Here is an 18,882-nt window from a genome sequence, read left to right as displayed (position 1 = left end):
TGAAACTACTTGGATATGAGTTAAGATGGTGCCGTGGTGAGCTTGCAACATGCATTTTCATCTTTATCCATTTTTCTTATTTTTAATAGCTTCAAAAATCTGTAGAATTTAAATTATATGCCTCAAAGGATTATTATTTTTCATCCTGAAGGAAAATTGCAGCTGCCTTAATCTCACTACAGAATTGACCCATTTCCAGAACAGTCTGCATGACATGCACACTGTCAGGTAGTAGGCCCCTCTGCATTAACAGGTCCTGTAAGAGGTGCTAATTTGTTTTTCTGACATCTTTGAAATGTTCTAGAAGTGTTGAGGGTTCTTTCTTCCTTTTTTCCCTTGTTTGATGAATATTTCCTGTAAAATAGGGTATATTTTTCCCCTGAAGATGATGCAGGAGTTTATGATTCATGAAAGTTTTTGCAGCTGGTTCAGGTACAATGCGCATGCATCACAGGCCCTGTGCTGTAGATTTTGCAATGTCATTTATATTCTGGGGATCACTTTGGATATGTCATCTGGAGATTTGCTCCTCTGTCATCAAAGAAACTCTTTTGAGCATTTTGATTCTTTCATGTGTAACTGTATAGGCTAACACTGCAGATTGTACTAAAAGATGACTACTTCTCCTTCAGTTTTATAATATATGACTTATTCTATTTATTAGGTGGCCTTGATTTTCCTAAGTGTGAGGAATGAAATTCTCATTTATATTTTCAATTCATGTAGTAGAAAATACATTTTCTCACCTTGCCTTGCGCTAGGTTTCAAGTGGCTCTTTCATCATTAATGTTATCTTAAAAGGATAATGTCGTAGAGAGTGTAGATGGGAAGCTGAAATACATTGGACACTGATATTGGTTGCCTGATTGCAAAGTATTATTTATATTTTATAGGAAGGATGCATAGATTGATAGAAGATAGGTGTTTTACAGAGAGGGATGTTTCACAATGTCAAACAACTGTGTTTTGTGAAAATTAAATCTGATTTGTAGTGCAAATTTTTCTCCTTTAAAGCAGATGTTCTGATATGTCTATAAGTTTCAAAAAAAAGTTTGATGTCCTTGACACCATGGGATATGCATTATCTAGAGATGATTTTTCATCTCTAGGCGTACAAAGCTGTTGAAAGTGAGGAAAATGTATTTTTATGTATTCTCTAGTCGCATATGTATTTTCCGTTTCCCAAAGAATAGTTTAGCCTCATGTAAATCTTCCATAGACAGCAATATGCTCAGAGGTATAAAGCCAGATAAGCGTCAGTGAGGTTAGGGAAAGGAGACCCCTACATTTAAAACAGCATCTCCTAAATCTTTTTTTTCTTGACCCTTCCTTGCTTAAGAAGGAAATAAAGATGGTAAAAAAAAAAAAAAAAAAAATGAGATTTTGCCCCAGAACATGTGTAGGCTGTGACTTAAATGCACATTTTTAGTGGAGTTAGACTTTACTATGTTCTCTAACTTACACTCTAACAAGAAGTAGGGTACATAGGAAATGGGTGAAAATTACCTTATTTTGTACTCAAAGAGAACTGATATCTTAAACTTGGTACAGTGCAAGAAATAAAGCAGTATTCTCAAGTTCTTGTGAAAATTATTAAGAACCTACAAGTAAATTAATAAGAAGAAATAGTCTTTTTCTGATACCATTGAGCATTAAACAGGGGCACTGTGGCTGGTGGGACAGGTGAACACAGGTGATGGTTTGTGGTGTGTATTCAGCCTGGAGGCAAAGATTCACTGGCAAGGACAAACGTTGTATTTTGGGACCTCTCCTGCTCCACATTTTCATCAAACACTTGGATGAAGACTTACAGCCTCTCATCACACATCTACCAACCTCTCTGCACCTGTATTTATGTTTTGTTTTTAATCTTGTAATTAAAAATTAACACTCCATCTTCCTATCTAAACCATTTCCTTCACTTGCATCTTATTTCAATGCTTCTCAGGCCTCTGAAATGAAGGGTGCGTTTAAATAAATAAGTAGAAAAATGAAATAAAATACAAAAGACAAAAAGAATACAGCTTTTTTTTTTTTAACTATTAGATTTAACACATATAAAATCACCCTGACAAATCACTTTTAAATTTTCTAAACTACTCTAAATTTTATTCTGGAGAAATTTACTGTACATTTCTTGTATCATCATGACCCATAATAACCACTTTGCAGAATGGCACTGCTCCATAAGTCACACTCAGGACTGGCTACAGTTTGCAAGGCTCAGTGCAAAATAAAAATACAGCACCTTTTAATTGTGTGTTCTCTGTGCTGACCCTGAAAGCATGCTGCTAGATCCTGTCCCATCTGGCCTGCTCAACGATATTGCTTGAGAATCATCTTTTTACCATCCTGCATCGTAAAAATCTCTTACTGTATCTGATTGTTTCCATCAGCATGAAAATATGCTGCAGTATCTCCCAATTAAAGACAGAGCAACAACAGCAAAAACTTCCCTTGATCCCATAAACCACTCTAGCCACTTACCCAGGTCTGTGCCTCCCTTCCCTGTGGGAACTTCTCAGATACGTTATCCACACTTACCTGGAGAAAGTCTTGGTCATTTTCTCTGTTCTCTCTTGACCCCGTTATAATCAGAATTTCAATATCAGCAATCCATTGATATGGCTCTTTTTGAGATCCCAATGCTCATTCCATTGCCAAATCAGTTCCTGATCTTACTCTTTTACCCCAAAAGGTAAAGACCCCACTTCTTGTCATACCCAAAAGATAAATTTACAGTTGAGAGACGGTGTGTTGTGTAGTGAAAGATTTTAATAGAAAATGAATAATACACCTCCAAGAACAGGAGGTGTGCTGATCAAAGGGAGAAAAAGAGGCAGTTTTTTTGTCTCCCTCTTCTCTTATACCCTCGCTTAGAGGTGGTCTTTTGACTGATTGACGGCTCTTGTACCTGGAATGCTTAGTCATGTTTGGCTCCTTTGCGCCTGTCCTTACCCATGGTGTAGACAGAAAAAAACAAAACAAAACAAAACAAAAAAAAAAGTGGAGTGAGGCGCTAAACCTCAGTGTTAATTATAATACAATGATCATTGGGTCGTGTTTGGTTAAGTCCTTTCTGCAGCCGTGGCTGCCAGGTTTTAACCGGTTTCTTGCTGGCACTCATTCAGAAGTAAAGTCCCTTTATGCTGGAGGCGGACACAACACCATCTTCTGGACCATCCTCCCTCTCCTCCACCTGCCTGCCCGGTGCCCCCACTTATTTAACTACCTAACACACTCTATCCATCAGTAAGATGTGACAGAATAGATAATTCCTTTCCTATTAAATAACTTATTTATTTGACTTCCAGTACATCAGTCTGGTAGAATTTCCCCCCACCCTCCCTGGCTGCTCTATCCCAGTCTACTTTGATGGTTTCTCTTCATTTCCCTGGCTGTTAAAAGTTGAAATGCCTCAAGGCTCAAGCTTCTAACCTGGTCTATTTATAGTCACTTCTAAGATTATCTCATCTGTTCTAGTGGGTTTAAATTGTTATACGCTCATAACTTCTAATTCATATCTCCATCTTAGCTCCCTGCTCTAAAACTCTAGACTCCTATCAACTGTATGATATATATATATATATATATATATATAAAATATGATATTAAATATATATGATATTAAATAAGCATCTGTCTTAGATTGAGTTTCCAGAGAAGCAGACCTTGAGATAAAAGATTCAGTTGTAGGACATTTATTAGTGACTGTTTTGGAAATCAGCTCCTGTGGAAAGGAGAGGAAGAAAGCAGAATTAAGTTTAGGGAAAAGTTGAGCTTCAGTGCAGTCCCAATAAAGGCTTCAGCTGACTCCCCTGGAAAGCTCTGCAGCTGAAATAGCCCTTTATATAAAGGTAGGCCTTTTATATACTTGCGTCAGTGAGTCAGATGCAGGTTGCCTCAGAAGGCAACTTGACCTTGGGAAGGTAGCTCTCTTCAGAAAAGGCATTCTCTGAATAGGACCGACAGCTGAAGCCTCTCAGGAGGCAACATTTCCAACATACAGGGGGAAAATTTATTTGTCCTTTGAAGGGGGATTAGGGAGGCATATCATAATGTTATCACAGCATCTCAAAATTCAGGTATTTCATACTCGACACCCAGTACTTACTTCTCCCACTCCCAAGAAAACAACTGGTCCTCGTGCATTTTTTCCCTGCTTAGTAAATTACATCCTCAATTGTCTGAAATCTCAAGCCAAAACCCTTCAAGCCATCTGTGACTTTTCTCTTTCTCCAAAGCCCTCTCTTATTTCCAGTCAATCCCAGAATATTTCCAGAATTTCACTATTTCTTACCACCCTTACTGCTTCCTTCCTGTTACTAGCCACCGTCAAATTCTGCCTGGATTATGCAGTAGATTTCTACTGGACTTACTCTCACCCGTTTGTGAGTCTATTCCTCACATAACAGTCAGAGGAATTGTTTGAAAAATTTTTGAAAATAGCTTCGCTTCTTTGTGAAAATCCTCCAGTGGCTTCCCAAATCACCTAGGATAAAAGAAAATGTGACCCCTACCTGACCTCATGTCCTGCTTCCCATCTTCTCAGTGATTCTATTCCTGCCCAACTGCCTCCTCGCACACTGGCTGCCCCCTGCCTCGGGGCCCATTCACTCATGATTCCCACTGTCGGAATTCTCTTTTCTCAGACATTCACGTGAATTACTTCTTCCCTTCCTGTATATTTCTGCTTGCTTTTCCCCTTAGCAAAATGGTCTTACTTGACCACCTTATAAAGAATAACAATAACCGTCTTCCCGTGCTCCATATCCACTTTCCCCTGTCTGCTTTCACCCCGTGTGCACTCTTATTTGTTATGTCACTGTGCCAAATACTACATTAGGTCCACAATGACAGACACTGTTGTATTCACCATTTTATCCTCAGTAACTAGAACAACGCTTGGAACATATACTGTGTGATCCATAAAGATCTGTTGAATGTCAGTCGGGTCTGATTTTAAGAAAGGCAAGAGCCAACGTTTCAGACAAGTGTCATCAGTCCCTGGCATTTGTGCCCTTCTTTCTATTGCTTAGCTCTGTGTAGATTGCATTTGGAGGCAGCCCCAGTAATTAAGGCATAGAGGTGCAAAAAAAAAAAAAAAAAAAAAAAAACAAAAAACCTTGCTCTTGATTAAATCTCAAGTGAGGACTTGGGTTAATGTAGCCTTAAGATGAGGTAATGGGGGAATGAATGGATAAAGAGTTTTCTGAAAGAAAAGATACCCAAGTCATGAAATGTTGTACATATCCTCTAGAAATTCCAAAAATATTAAAACACCATTTAAAAACACCAGCTTCCGTATATTTAGAAATGGAAGGACAAATTTCAAGAAGATTCATTTCAGTGATTCCTCCAGAGAATTTTTTACCATTCCAACAGTTTCATGCCTTTACAAAAGATTCACTGCTTTGCTTTTCCAAACTAAGATATAGGGGTAGGTGAGAGTCAGAGTAATGCAGAATTAACCAGCCCAAGATTTTAGTGGTGCCAAAATGAGACACCCAGGCTTAGAGGAAGTGGTCACCAAAGCAGTAAGGTAGAATATGAGATCCTTATCTGTCATGGAATTTTACGGACAACCATAAAGCCATTGTATGTAGTAATAAAGCCATATTTTGGAGATCTGGGCAGGAGACATTTAAAACTGACCTTTACTCCCTATTTCTAATCTTTATTCTTATTTCTATCATGTCTCTTCTTGAAGCCATGGAGGGCTTTTTCTTGTTTTCTAGATAATTAGTCAGCTGATAATCTTTAGTCACTTTTAATTGAATTTTGTGGAAATGGGGAAGACCTACTTTCATCAGCTCCTTCTTATAAATAATTTTTCAGCAAAAGTTTCTAACTATAGTGGAAACAGATGATTTTCATTTACTTCATGCCAGAAGACCATAGTATGATCCAAAGAAGTTTCAATTTCTAAACTTGCTTGATAAAAAACAAAAAAAGTTGTTTTTGGTTTTTTTTTAATTTTTAATTAAACAGAATAAGCCATTCTGTTCATCCTAAAAGTTAAATTAAAAAAAAAAAAGGATTAATTTGAAATCTGGGTTTGAATGTGAAATACTTACTTAGGCAACTATTTGAAAGCTACTGGTACTTTAATAGCAGTAATCAGCATTACCTTCAGTAACTTGGCAGTGAATGATTCTCTATGCTGTTTTGTAAGTAAACCTCAGAGTTTATTGCATGCCTTGAAGCTGTTTATTGCTTCACATACTGGCAGCTATTGTTGATTAGAGCTTAACTATGTAAATGCCATGATTTTCCTGAGATTTTGATAAATAGAAAGGAAAAAAGCAGTGTTACTGTGGTATACTTAGTAAAAAACTAGTAAGTGTCAGTTGTCTAGGAAAAACAACAGGAAACCTAGTCGATGTTGAGAAGTGCTATAGTGACTCTACGCTTAACTACCAGGAATTAGTTGATTTGGAGCTAAGAAAACAATTTATTTTAGGTAATAATAAAAAAAAATACAGAGTATTTGCATTGGAATAGTTATTAAAGAAAACTGAAGAATTCAATATCTCTTGTTCGAGTTTTGAATACTTTCTATTTCATATGAATTCATAAAATCCCATACCAGTTTTAAAATGAAAATAAAGAAAAAGTCTTCAACTCTGTGATATTCTCCACTTATATACCTGCCTCACTCACACAAAAGAAAAAAGATTTAAAAAAAAATTCCAGATTAAGAAACATCATTCAAAGATAGAGGCAGAATTATTTAACAGTAAAAGTTGGCTTTGCAAGAGAGTTATTCTCTACCACCTGCCCCAAAATAAAAGTCGTTTATTTTGATTTTGATAAACATATGGTTAGATAGAGCACTATCTAATTTGATTGCCACTACATTTCTCCTAATTTAACCAGCGTCTGCTGGGTGATTTTGAATCAGAAGTTGCCTTTGTGGGTCCAAAAGAAAAATTCGAAGATATACCAAAAATAGCAAGTGGAGAAGACCCAGATGTTTATGCCTTTTTCTCCCTAGTTTAGCTTTATTTTTATAATCAATATATCTATATCTACGCATATACTCAAATGCAACCTTATCATACACATTATATTATTTCTTCTTAGGTAGCTTTCTTTCCTATTTTCTGTTTTTGCTTTACTCCCCGTTTGCTGTCTCCTTTCCCCCAATGAATTCTCCAGCACTTCTGCATCATATAACTCATTTTACGTGGCATGTGTCTTCTGGTATTTTTCCATCATATCATGTTCATTAATAATTACATAAGTCACAGAGGTATGTATGTGTATGTTTACATATTCACACAGACGTGATACACATATACGTTTTGCCATTGTCATAAATGTACATGTATTTTATGATAATTTTTCTTCTAAAATATTACACATTTACAGAAAAAAAATTGGAAGAATAGTACCAGAACATTTGAGGATGAGTTAGGTTACTGGCATGAAGTCCCATCACTACTAAATACAATTTCTGATTTCTGTAAAAAGCGTAGTCTCCTATGTGCAACCACAACAGAACCGTTCAAATCAGGAAGTAACTTTGACACATTCCTAACCTTCTGACTCCATTCAGCTTTTGCCAGTTGCCCTAATAATGTTCTTTACAGCAAAATGATTCAATTCAGGATAGCATGCGACCTTTAGTTGCCATACCTCTTTACTTTCTTCGATCTGAAAGAATCCTTCTTGATTCTTTTGAAGATGGCAGTACAACGTGCATGAATCACAGGTCCTGTGCCATAGATTTTTGTAGCGTCATTTTTTTTCTTCTGTAAATATAATTGATGGATAAGACAAAACTGTATCACTACACTTCCTACTGCCTTTATTGCACTAAACTTACCCTCTCGGGCACAAAAAGTGCAAAGGTGAGCCTGCACTGTAAGTACTAAGGCATTTCAGTAACAAAGCAGCAAACAGATATGCCTTCATGGAGCTTACATTCTACTAGGAGAAGAAGAAAGTTAACAAAGTATATAAGTGAATGGTATAGAATTTTAGAAGGTGGTAGTGCTATGTGGGAAAACACAGGAGGGGAAACGGAGAGGAAAAACATGGGTGACTGGACTGCAGTTTGATCAGCGATGATTTCACTGAGGTGGCCTTAGCAGAGTTGAAGAAGCTGAGAGGAAGAACCATGTGGGTATCTGGGGAAGAGCATTCCAGGTGCAAGTGTGAAGACCCTGAAGTTCAGGGCAGCCTGGTGTGCCTGAGGAAGAGCAGAGATACTAGTGGGTCTGGGCTAAAGTAAGTGAGGGGGGGAAATAGTAGAATTGATATCATCAGGTGACGGAGGTGTGGAGATAACTATTAACAGAAGAGTTTGAGTAGAGAAGTGGCATGAATAAACTTAAAATTTTAAAAGATCATTCTGAATTCTCTATTGTGAACAGTCTATGGTGGAGACATGTGAGAAATTTTGGAAATTAGGATTTTATTTCAGTAGTGCAGACTAGGCTTGGAGTGATATTTCTGGAAATGGTAAGAAGTGAGTTCAGTCTCATATTTTGTGGGTGGAAACTATAGGATTTCTTAATGATTGGATGTGGGAAAGGAGACAGAAGTTAAGTTAAGAATGGCTACTAATATATGGCCTGAGCAACTGGAAGGACTGAATTTCCATTAACCACAATTAGAAGAATGTCAGAGGAGGAGGAATTCGATTTTGAACATACTTCATTTGAAATGTCTTTTGGCATCTCATTGAAGCTATTACATAGGCAGCTGAGTATGAACTTGGGAAAGAGGTATGGGCTAAAAGTATAGATCTGAAACCTTGAGTATTTAATGTTATTTAAAACTTTGATTGGATGATGTTCTTAAGGGCGTAGCTGTAGAAGACATCCAAAGACTGGTTTTAAGGTGCTGAGGAGAAGAGGAGCACCAGGAATGCAGACCTAGAGTAATACAACCCTGAAAACTAAGGGGGAAAAATGTATCAAGGAGAAAGGAGCGATCAGTTATGTCTAATGTGACTCATAGGTCAAATTATAAACAAGCAAACAAAATGAAGAAACAAACAAAAAAACACAAGGATTGTGAACTTAGTGATTTTACTAATGTGGAATTTGTTGGTGATGTTGAAAAAAGCAGTTTCAGGGCAGTTGTGGGAAGATTGGAAGTATGATTGAAGTGGTTTTTAAGAGAAAATAAGAAGAGAACAACTAGAAAAAGTGGAATGCAAAATTCTTCCCCCAAATCTTGCCCTAAATAGGAGATCAGACAGCACATTATCAGTAACAAGAGGGAAGATGTAGTGTGTGGTTACAAGGTGGTGTGTGTGTGTGTGTTTGTATGAAATTTGGGGGGTTTTCAGAAAATTGCTTTAATTTTCTCAGTGAAGGACTAATCAGGGTCACAAGTTGAGAGTAAAGACAGAGTAGGGTAAGTCGGAGACCTGAGGAGAAAGTGTTAAGTAGTCATTATAGGAAAGAGGGAGAGTGAAAGAACTAGCAAAATGTAGTATAGTAGAGGAACAGAATGAAAGACCTTAGGGCACGCTCGTGTATTATAGTGTCATTCTAGATTGGTTGCGTTTTTAAGTTTCAGATATGCTATATTTACATATTATTTATCATAGTGTTTATACTTTTTTTTAAAACATTGAATAAACTGACTTTACATAAATGACATACTTTCAAAAAGGAAGTTTTATATCAGAATCACAAATGACAAAACAACACTTCTTGGAATAAAAAAAGTATAGACTAATTCATATTAAAATATATTCATGAACATTATCATTTTGTTAAAGGGCCAACAATTTAATGCCAGGAGTGCACACACGTTTTTAGAAACACTGCTATCCTGAATTGAAAGCTTCAGTTCTTGCTCTCAAGCAGTTTAATAACATAAATCAGAACTCGTTCCCCTAAGTGAGAAAAGAGAAGACCATCTAAATCCGTTGATTTTATCTATTTTAAAATCCCTAAAGGCAGATACTTTGTGTTAATGCCCTGCAAAATGTGTAGAATCATTCTGGGTACATAAGGTGCACTCTACCAGATGGTATTTGATGGCTGCGTTCATTTTTAACATGAACAGAGTATCAGTTTAGAGAAGATTTGTTTTCTTTAAAAAATTCCCATTTTCCAGTGTCTAAGCTTATTGCTCATTTACATAAATCCTTTTGTGTTCCTATGGGTAGTTCTGAAAAATGGGTGTCTTGAATTTAGATGTAATGGGTAATCTGCTTGAGCAGACTAGAAAGAATAGTTGCTTTGATCTTTAAAGATAGTCTTTGTATGTCAAGGGAAAAATAAAGGAAAAATTAGCTTTATCTTAGTTCAGATGCTGTGAAACATGTATCAGCAAACTGATGACTGAATTCCATTACTTACTAGTTATCCCAAGCAAGCAGCATCCAATCATGTAACTGGAGGTGTTAAAACTCAGGTGGTTTACCTGAGGCCAAATAGAACGGGAGCTAGTCTTCCACTTGCCTGCTATTCCTCTAACTCACTAGGCATGTTCCCACCTCACGGCCTTTTCGCTTGCTCTGCCCTCTGCCTGGAGGGCCCTTCTCCACTTTTACAAGTGTTTGCCGAAAGTTTACATTTTTCCTGTAGCTTTCCTGGTAACCTACGTGTAAGTGTAAGCCCTCACTCTGCCCTCCCTACATGTCCTCTGGAATTATTTTTTATTTTTGTAGCACTTATATGGATCAGAAAACCATGTATTATAGAAATACGTGTTAATTATATATGCAATTGATGTATATAAATTACATTATAATTCTATTATGTATAAATAATGTATAATTATATGTAATATATTCTATATAAATAATATAGCCATATATTAATTAACTATTTTGTTTTTTTCTCTGCTCCCCCTACTACAATGTAAGCTGCTCAAAGGAAGCATTTTTGTCTGTGTTGTTCACTGTTGAAGTTCCAGTGTTTAACAGTGTAGATATTCAATAATTATTTGTTGAATTAATCAGTGAATACTGAAGGTGTTACTGTTAACTTCTTTTTGAAGTTAGGTATCTTGCCTGAGAAGAAATAGTACAGCCAGGGCTGGAACCCACGTGCCTGGCTCTGGGCAGTAAACACTATGATAAGCCCAGGGAAGGTGACTGCTACTGTACCTCTCTCAGATCTTGAATAAAGGGCTCATGTTGGACTTGACTGATCAAGAATAAAGACACAGAACATGTTTTTGCACTAAAATGTTTTGAGTAAATCCTATCTGTTATATTATGGGAAAATATTAAATCTACACTCCTTTTTTTAAGATGAAATGGTTACTATTATCCTTAGATAAAAAGAGATACATCTTCCAATTAATTATATAGAACTTTAATTGCAATGGTGAGAGAAAGAGTAATGTAATTGAAGTCTTTGGCATTTCCCATTTGCTATAAGGTTACTGCAAGGCTTACATGAAGTAAGGCATGCAAATACAATTTTTGACTTATAGTGAGTAGTTAATAAATTTTAAGTTAAGGTTTCACTAAGAAAGGTCATATATAAATTTCTCCCCATCATTTAGAGAATGTTTTTTCATATATATAAAAATATATTTTAAAAATGTTTTTAGAAATACATTTAGGTCACTCATATGTATATTATCAAATCTTAATACTCCAAGAATCATTTTTTCTATTGACTTTTTCCAATTATTAGGCATTATCTCTCCCTTTAGATGTTGTCAAATATAGGTGTGTGGTATTTATGCAAGTGCTAAGACCAGTAATAGATAGATTTCCAAACTCTGATCTCAATAGCACCACTCCACCTTGTTTAGTTGACTGAGAAATTATGAATGCTCCCTAATTACTACACTGTTTGCTACAGATCCTGAAACAACAACAAAGATTAGCTAAAGGGATAAAAAGAAGAAAACAATCAAATAAGGATTTTCTTATAAATCCTGGGTCTTCAACATTTCCAATAAGGGCACAACCTCACATAAGAATGCAGTACCCAAATTATTGGCTCTCACAATCCTTAAAAGTTTGAGGTATTTAAATTGTCAAACAAAACTGAAGAAATATTTCAAGGTACCTCAGGGATTGAAAATAACTAATTTGGGTGAAAAAAAAAACACAGAATCCTCTAGGAATTCCTCTCTATTATTATTTTAGTAACTTAACAAAATAATAACATATAAATAAACAAAATGATACATTTGTTTAAATTGTTCATATGAAATTAAATGCATAAACCATAGGAAAAATCATTGCTGTATTTCCCCATCAAGTAGGACTATGTATACATTCAAAAGATACTATTCTTATTCATTGCTACTACTCTCAGATGAGATGAAATGACAGAACTGCTAGGGTAAGATATGAAGTTCTGTATTTTACATCTTGCCATTAGCCCGTGTTTTAGTCTTTATTCTTTATGGTATCTTGGATCTTCTGTACTGTTAGTTTCAAGCTTCTAAATTACACTGTACTGAAGAGAAGCTGACTTTATAATAATCATTCTTAATATAATAATTTAATTATTGCTTGATTTAAATTATTCTTTCTTTCTGAAGGCAACTGATCGAGAAGGAGATCCAATAACATATGCCATTGAGAATGGAGATCCACAGCGAGTTTTTAATCTTTCAGAAACGTGAGTTAAAAATAATTACTAATTTTCTTTTTCTTTTTAAAATGTTAAGCAATGTACTGGTAGCAAGAGAACAGACTTCTAATCAGAGACTTTCAGCTGTTTATAGTTTTATTTTACTTTTTTTTTCTATGAATGCTAATGAGAGGTGGGAGGGGATCATTCTGAATCCAGAAATCATACCCAGGAGACTATTTATTTATTCTAAACATTTTTACTAGGTAAAATCCACTGAGGTGGAAACATTTCATTTGCAGGTATAACCTGGGATTAATTAGATCCCTTTAAAGTTATCAGCTACTCTTAATAACAAGGGTATTTCTACAAGGAGTAACTTGGCACTAAATTATTCATTCACAGGGAATTTTGTAAGGCAAAGTGTATTCAGATGCATTTAAGGTGCCGCCAAAGTCCATTTTTCAATTTCTGTGTAATGTAGACGTATTCTACAAAAGCTGAGACAAAAATATTTCATGTCCATTCTAAGCCTTTATATCTGTGTCATTCTACTCACCTCTCTGAACTTATCAGAGATAATGTTAATCATAACTATGGAGAAAACTGGCAGCAGGCAGTGAGGAGGGATTGAGGTTTGCTTTGTTTCTCATCTGTGATAGCAGAGTAGATGTTCTGCTGTCACATGGGGCTGGTTGTCAGAGATGTTCTTGATGGCTCTCTGATGTTTTCAGTGTTGTCATGAGTGGTTTTACTCCCTGAGGAATGGAAACCTAAATGTGGCCTATGATTATAATCTGAAAAATCTGACAAATTAGCCAGGCACTCAGGAACATGTGGTATGTAATGCCAAATCAGGGTGAGCCATTTGTGGTTGCTTGATCTTGTAAGAAACACCTTCAATTTCACATTGACTAAGATGGTACAGTCATGAGTTTGTATGGATGGAAACAGTGTTTCCCAGACTTTTAGATTTCACAGATGAATAAGCTGTCATTTAAAAAATGGAAAGACTTGAGTATTTTGAATTTCCCCCTATAGGTTCATACAAATCATAAATTAGCTGTAATTGACAATCATTCTTAAAGAAAGAAAACTTTGTAGAAGGGATATTTTACCAGTAATCAAGACCAGCATTGTGTGGTACTGACTGGTATGATAGATTTCTAGATCACTAGGACAAACTTCAGCATCCAGAAATAACCGCGATATTTATGGCCCATCGATTAAAAAAAACAAAAGGCCTAAGACAATCCAATTAGGAAAGAATAATCTTTTCAACAAATGAAGCTAGGGCAGCATGCAAAAGAATGAAATTGGATCTGTTTCACGCCTCTTTGTGATGTTTTAATTTGTAAAAATTACCTCAAAGTGGATCAAAGACCTAAATATAAGATATATAACTTAGAAGAAAATACATAATTAAATCTTCATGATTTGGATTAGGCAATGCTTTCTTAAGTATGGCACAAAGAACAAAAGTGATTAATGAGAAGACTAATAAGTTGGACTTCATTGAAATTTGAAAAAAAAATTAATTCAAATGGCACCATCAAGAAAGTAAAAGACAACTCCACAGACTGAAGGAAAATATCCTTAAATAATGTGTATGATAAGGGACATATATCAAGCATATACATAGAACTATTACTACTCAAACAAATAAATAATTAAATAAAAATGGATAAGAATTTGAATAGACATCTCTTGGAAGTTAACATGAATGTCCAAAGAGCACATGGATTACTAGTCACTAGAGAAATGCAAATTAAAAATCATGAAATACCGCTTGACATCCTCTTAGAATGGCTATAATGAAAAAGAAAGGAAATAACACATATGTGGAGATATCAGAATCCTCATTTATTTCTGGCAGGAATATAAAATATACACTCTGGAAAACTGTTTCTCATATGCTCTGAATGTTGAACACAGTTACTCTTAAAGGCTAAGGGCTAAAAAAGAACCTGAGAGTTATTTCTGCCCCTTGTTAGAATTTTATCTGAGAATTTTGTATCTTCACTGGTATTTTTATTTCTTTCTATGTGATTAAATTAATCTTGACACTAAATTTAAAGCTTGATTATGTTTTTCATATCAATTTGAAATACCCTGAAGATTAACATATAAAAAAGATGATATGCATTTTTTCCCATCAGCTCTACTTTCAAAATATATATTCAAATCACTCTTCTCTCACCCTTCACTCATCTTAGTTCATGCTGCCATCATCTTTTCCCTGAACTGTTACCAATATCTAACACTTTCTATTGGTCTGTGTTTACTCATCACTAATTACTATTTGACATGGAACGCCGTATCAAACCAGAAGCAATCAAACATTTTGAAGTACATATTAACCTCTCTAAATATCATGATAAGGCCAGAAACATGATGCCCGCGTCAACATGATAAATCTGCCAAAGACTCAGACACTTGTAAGTGTAAATGATGTTAAATCACAACTAGTAGCATGTACTGGAAAAGATTAAAGGAAGCATGGAATACAAAGCATGAAATCTGTGAGAGAGTCTCTGCCTATAATTAGGCTGCTGTAATATTTCCTAATAAGCAATGCAATTTGGGGAAATGAACACTTACAGAAATGGGTTTTAAATGCTAGCAGGTTTGTTTGGAAACAGATACCCTGTACTACTTTATATCTACATTGTTTAAACAATGAACACTATTTGTATGGTTTGCCAAACCAACTTACTGTCTAAGAAAGCTTGATTTTTTTCAAGCAAACACATTTTAGGCATATAGCCTTCATGTTTGGTGAGGAAATTCTGTGTAATATAAGTAATATAATTGCAGTGACATTCACATAGCATAAAATTAAGCATTTTAAAATCAACAATTCAGTGGCATTTAGTAGACTCATGATGTGGTACAACTGTCAGTTCTGTCTAGTTTCAAAACGTCATAATCATTCCAAAAGGAAACACAAACCTGTTAGTAGTTACTCCCTACTTATTCTTCCCCTCAGCTGCTGGCATCCACCAAGTTGTGTTCTGACTCTGTGGATTTATTGATTTTGGATATTTCCTATAAATGGAATGACACAATATGTGACCACAATATCTGGCTTTTTTTCACGTAGCCTAATCTTTAAAAGTTCATCCATTAAGAAGCATATCTCAGTACTTCATTCCTCTGTATAGCTGTATACTATTCTGTTATATGTGTATACAGCAATTTGTTTATCCATTCATACAGTGATGGAAATTTGTGCTGTTTTTCTATGTTTTGGCTATTGTGGATACTGCTGCTATGAACATCTATGAACATGTATTTAAGTACCTGTTTTCAATTCTTTTGAACATATACCCAGCATTGGAATTCCTGGGTCATATTGTATTTAGTTTTTGAGGAACTGCCAAATTGTTTTCCATTGTGACTGAATGATTTTACATTCCCACCAGCAATGTACCAGGGTTTCAATTCCTCCACATTTTTATCAACACATTATTTTTCCCATCAGTTTTATTAATTATAGCTATCCTAGTGAGTGTGAAGTAGTACTTCATTGTAGTTTTGATTCATGTTTCCCTGATGAATAATGATGTTGAACATCTTTTCATGTGCTTGTTTGCCATTTGTATATCTTTGGAGAAATATCTGTTCAAGTTCTTTGCCTATTTTTTAATTGGGTTGTCTGTCTTTTTTGTTGTTAAGTTGTACGGAGTCCCTTATGTATTTGGGAAACCAGACTTTTATCAGATATGTGATTTGCAAATATTTTCTCTCATTTTGTAGGTTTTCTCTCTTTATTGATAATGTACTTTGATGCACAAATTTTTTCATTGCAAGCAAGTCCAGTATATCTATTTTTTTCTTTTGCTGTTCATGCTTTTGTTGTCTTACTAAAAAGTCCGTTGTCAAACCCCAAATCATGAAGATTTATCCGTATGTTTTTGTCTAAGAGTTTCATGGTTTCAGTACTTATATATGGATTGTTGATCTATTTTGAGTTATTTTTTGGATGTGGTATGAGATAGTCCAGTTTCATTCTTTTGCATGTAGATCTCAAATTGCCCCAGCGCCATTTGTTGAAAAGACTATTCTTTTCCTATTGAATGATCTTGGCGTTCTTGTTGCAGATCAGTTGGCTACAGGTGTATGGATTCATTTCTGGGCTCTCAGTTCTGTTCTGCTCACCAATATACGTGGGCACTTTTAAATGCCTTAATTTCCCGAGACTCTCTTTCCAGTTTTCCCTTCCAGGATTTTGGTGTTCCATTGTATGCCTCAAACATAACCTTTTGCCTCAGATGACTGCAGGTTGGTCCCTGACTTAGCATTGTTTTCCAGGAATACTCACTGCTTTACTGCCTTGAGTGAATTCTGAGTTAGGCAAAATAAAGACAAAGACCATGTATTACTCCTTCAGGCAGACTCCAGGCAGCCTCCAGGCAGCCTCCAGACAAGTGGAATAGATGAACACAATTTTCTGTGAATAAAGTAGTTATGCTGCCTTCAGAAACAGGTACCAGGGTATTACATTGGTAATGTTGGCTGCTATCTTTGAGACCACTCTAATCCAGGCAGGGATGGAGCAAGGACAAGTAAAAATACACAAATCTTTACTATCATTTTAAGTTGCATTTTTCCTAATTCTGCCTTCATTTGGTTGCTATCAACCTTTGACTGTTTTCCAGAGTCCTATTAAAGGTGTTTCTGATCATTCCTGCTTTATTTTTTGATGCTTCTATGGAGAGACCATCTTTTTAAGCTGCAAACTTCACCATTTTCATTATCACTCCTGTGCAATAGATTTTTCAATTATGTAAAATTTAAGTAAAACTATTATTGATGTTTTTATCAAGAGTGATTCTTATGTATTTTTAATACATGGATTTATAAGATTTACTGCATTCTTAAATGCAGCCTAGTATATCCTGCTCCATAGCTTCCATCCAGCTGGTAGTAAGATTCCTCCTTTCCAGTTATTTCTGAAATTTCATGAAAGGATGCTTGCATGTACCCATAAACTAGTCTTTCAGCTATGAATCCCAAAAGACACTACGTGTTCTTTCTCTCTTTCCCTATTTCCCAAGTATCCTGTCTAACTTTCTACTACATTAGGACACAAGGCACACATTATCTTAAGCAAAGGATTATTTCCATAATAATCAACATGAAAAATAAGCTATTTAGGTATAATATGGCTCTAAATGGTAATATAGTATAAATTTTTAGTGATTTTTGTATTTAATACACAAAGAATCACATAGAGTCTTGAACTTTAAACTGAGGGGAGAAATGGAAAACAGTAACTCAACTCTCTTCTTTTCATTGTACTATGGACAGGTTTTCAGATTTCCTGTTTCTAAGTTGCTTGGGAATAAGTCTCAGAAGCAATAAATGTCTTACTTTTCCCTTTGAATGTCATTTTAGAATGGGATTATTTGAACCATCTGTGGTATGGGAATTTGATCCAAACCTGATTGCTGTGAACTACCCTGGGAATTAGTTTTCAGTTATTTGGGCAAAACAATTTAAAATGTATAAAAGGCAAAGTTAGTTCTTCATAGTCATACCATACGTTTAGAACTTTTTTTTAGGTCCATATCAACAACAATAAAACACAGCAAATAGAGTAACTGAGACTCTGATTTTGATTAATTGGTGTTGACTCTCTGTACCCAACTACCATATGTGGCGTGAATTGCTTAAATTCTGCTATAACAATAAAAGCACTTGCATTAAAATGAAAACCTTTTGTCAATCAGAAACAAATTATGTTTTTATACTTGATAAATATTTTAATGTTTTATTAAATTAATGTAACCTCTCCCTCACAGTAGATGCCTTTTAGACCTTAGTTAAAATGTCATGTACAATGTCAGACTGTAATATCTAAGACATAAATGTAGAACTTGTTTTAGAGAACATTATAAGTGACCAAACTGTTATGAAACAATTCACATTGGAGAATAGCATCTTAAATATTTAAAAGCATTTATTCTAAACAGGGAAAACATTAAGAATTAGTATTAAAAATATTCTAAGTACGAGAATTTTCCCAAAGGCTCTTCATCTCCCATTATACATAATACTTAAATTAAGAAACATCTAAAATTTAAAAGGATAACAAAATGGTAAAATTGTTAGTGTATCAACAAAAGAGTTTGTTTTTATGAATTATAAAATGAGAGAATGAATGCTTATAAAATTAAAAAGAATGTAAAATATGCAGCCTGATTGCTCTTTTGAAAGCAATATAATATATTTAAATATGGTTATAGTAGAGAATAAAAAGAAATATTATAAAAATAACCATAATATCTAGAAAAGTTTTACTATTCCACTGTGTATTTTCTAATTGTCTCCAATGAGCCTCTGTTATTTTGAAATTTGGAAAGAA

The 18,882-nt window shown here is 35.0% G+C and overlaps 1 protein-coding gene across 1 annotated transcript in view; it reads left to right on the top strand.

Moving 5' to 3' along the window:
* PCDH15 (protocadherin related 15) overlaps positions 1-18,882 on the top strand; it is a 1,335,438-nt gene that overhangs the window by 1,130,756 nt on the left and 185,800 nt on the right. Inside the window, exon 21 of the mRNA XM_032491427.1 lies at positions 12,481-12,560. Coding sequence (XP_032347318.1) covers positions 12,481-12,560 — 80 coding nt within the window. The remainder of the gene's footprint in view (positions 1-12,480; positions 12,561-18,882) is intronic.

Source organism: Camelus ferus, chromosome 11 (genome assembly GCF_009834535.1).
Source record: "Camelus ferus isolate YT-003-E chromosome 11, BCGSAC_Cfer_1.0, whole genome shotgun sequence".
NCBI lineage: Eukaryota > Metazoa > Chordata > Mammalia > Artiodactyla > Camelidae > Camelus > Camelus ferus.
This window is presented reverse-complemented; position numbering and strand designations above follow the sequence as displayed.